General features: G+C 40.2%; 1 protein-coding gene across 2 annotated transcripts; it reads left to right on the plus strand.

Annotated features, from left to right (window-relative positions):
- Positions 1 to 418: 418 nt before the first annotated feature.
- On the plus strand, positions 419 to 2,020 carry LOC21384948 (F-box protein SKIP22). Of its 2 annotated transcripts, none has more exons than XM_010111027.2 (2): positions 419 to 578; positions 956 to 2,020. In XM_010111027.2, the coding sequence occupies exons 1-2, from the start codon at positions 554 to 556 to the stop codon at positions 1,915 to 1,917; spliced, it is 987 nt and encodes a 328-aa protein (XP_010109329.2). In that variant the 5' UTR covers positions 419 to 553; the 3' UTR covers positions 1,918 to 2,020. The 2 variants fall into 2 exon arrangements, with proteins under 2 accessions (XP_010109329.2, XP_024029837.1); XM_024174069.1 differs by having other exon boundaries at positions 1,271 to 2,020.
- The last annotated feature ends 6 nt before the right edge of the window (positions 2,021 to 2,026 follow it).

Genomic DNA, 2,026 nt, shown 5'->3' on the forward strand with positions numbered 1-2,026 from the left:
CGGTAATCTCCCCACCCGACTCTCTGTGTGATGGTATGTATGTGTGTAAAGTCCATTATAGGATTAGAATCTGGCTCATTATGAGTCGATTCTCTGTGGCTGAATACTATTGTAGAGTCACTTCTTAGAGAAGTCTCCACTATTAGATTTAGGGTGCGTTTATAATGGTTATTCGTGTGAACGGTACTCGCTCCTATAATTTTAGTGCAGTTATGTATTCTAATCTGTAGCGGTCTTTTGAGGACGTTTGGTTGATGAATTCAAAATCATGATTCAAAACTATTCTCAATTTATGTGTTTTTTTATCAGAGAAAATATTATAATGAATCACGAAACATGATTCGAACCGAATCATAACACGAATCTTGAACCAAACGCACATATTGCCATATTTTTCCCTAAAAAAACAAAAAAAAAAACTGCAACTAAATTAGAAAACCAAATCAAGAGGGAATAAGAGGAATAGTGAAAGTGGGAGCAGCCGACGAAAACAGATCGCGCCGTCGCAAGCGCTTTATCTCTGGGTTTTCTCAACTCCAGAAAAGAGGAAAGAATGAAGAGGCTCAACGGTTCACAAGGTACTTCTGGGTTTTCCTTTTTAACTAAAATTCATAGTTTGGAATTCACAAATTAGTTTTGAATTGAAGAATGTGTGTGGATAAAAGTATGCTAATTATGATTTTCCTCTTACATTTCACAAGGTAAATCTGGGTTTCAAAAGGCATGATGAAAAACCTCGTACTCTTTCACATTTGTTGCAAATGCCTCTTGATGATTAGATTGAGCGAGAAATTGGTAGTTTTATTCCAATGCAATTAAGTAATTATGAAGATTTAGAATCTAATTTTTACATGATTTAAGTACGATAATCATATTGATTCTAAAGTAAGCGTAGAGTTTTTTTTTTTTTTTTTGGGAGAAAGTATGGAAAATGATGGTGATTATGTCAATTTAGTGAGGATTAAGTTTCCCGAGACTTGTTTTCTGAGGAGAGTGAGGAGGATGGCGAGCGAAGAATTCGGGGAAGATGGTAGGAATCACAAGCTTATGGCGATTGCGGTTCATTGTGTTTTTTTAGAATCTGGGTTTGTTGAATGTGATGAATTTCATTTTCCTGATGAGTGGAGCCCTTCAATGGCTTTTACAATGTCTTTTCGCTATACACTGCCTGAAATTTTTACCTTGAATTTGAGAGAATCTATTGTTTTGAAGTATCAGATTCTAGGCCATTTTGTGAATGTATTTGGGTCTTTAACTAGTGGTGGTTCAGTGACTTACCGGGTGTGTTTGGATGAGCACAAGTTTGCACCGGCTATTGATTCTGTGTGTGCAAAAGGGGATGAGTTTGAAAGCGAAGTTTATGAGTTGTGGAAGATTGTGAAGGATGAGTTTGCATTTCCTTTGTTAATCAATCTTTGCGCAAAGGCCGGATTGCCCTCTCCGCTGTGTTTCATGCGGCTTCCGTCTGAGCTTCAGATGAAGATTTTTGAGTTTCTTCCCGGTGCTGATCTCGCAAAAGTCGGTTGCGCCTGTAAGGATTTGCGATACTTGTCTTGCAACAATGATTTGTGGAAGAGGAAGTATTCTGAGGAGTTTGGAATGGAGATGGCGGGATCACATGCAGTGATGCATTGGAAGAGGGCATTTGCCATTGCTGCCTACTGGCGGAGTAAGAGAAGGGAGGAGGCAGTGGAAGCAGAGGAGGCGGAGGACTCTGCGGCTGTGAAGTGGAGACGGTTGCCCCATCATGGTTGGCACATGTATAGTCCCATAAGAAGGGATCCTAATCCATTGGAAGTGCCTCGGATAATTGGTGGAGATTATGGCCATGTACCGGGTCTTTCCTTTCCTTCTTTCAGGCGGCCAGGTCGGTTTCCTCTCCTTCGGAGGACCTTTTCACCCCATTTTCAGTGGTAATGGCTGGTCAGGTGAAACTCAATTGCCGAACGCTGCAGGTTGATAAGCTTGTTGGTGAATTCAGAGATTGTCATTGTGTTGTAATGAAATTGATCAGAGATTCTTTGCT

The sequence above is a fragment of the Morus notabilis genome, unplaced genomic scaffold (genome assembly GCF_000414095.1).
Source record: "Morus notabilis unplaced genomic scaffold, ASM41409v2 Scaffold3528, whole genome shotgun sequence".
NCBI lineage: Eukaryota > Viridiplantae > Streptophyta > Magnoliopsida > Rosales > Moraceae > Morus > Morus notabilis.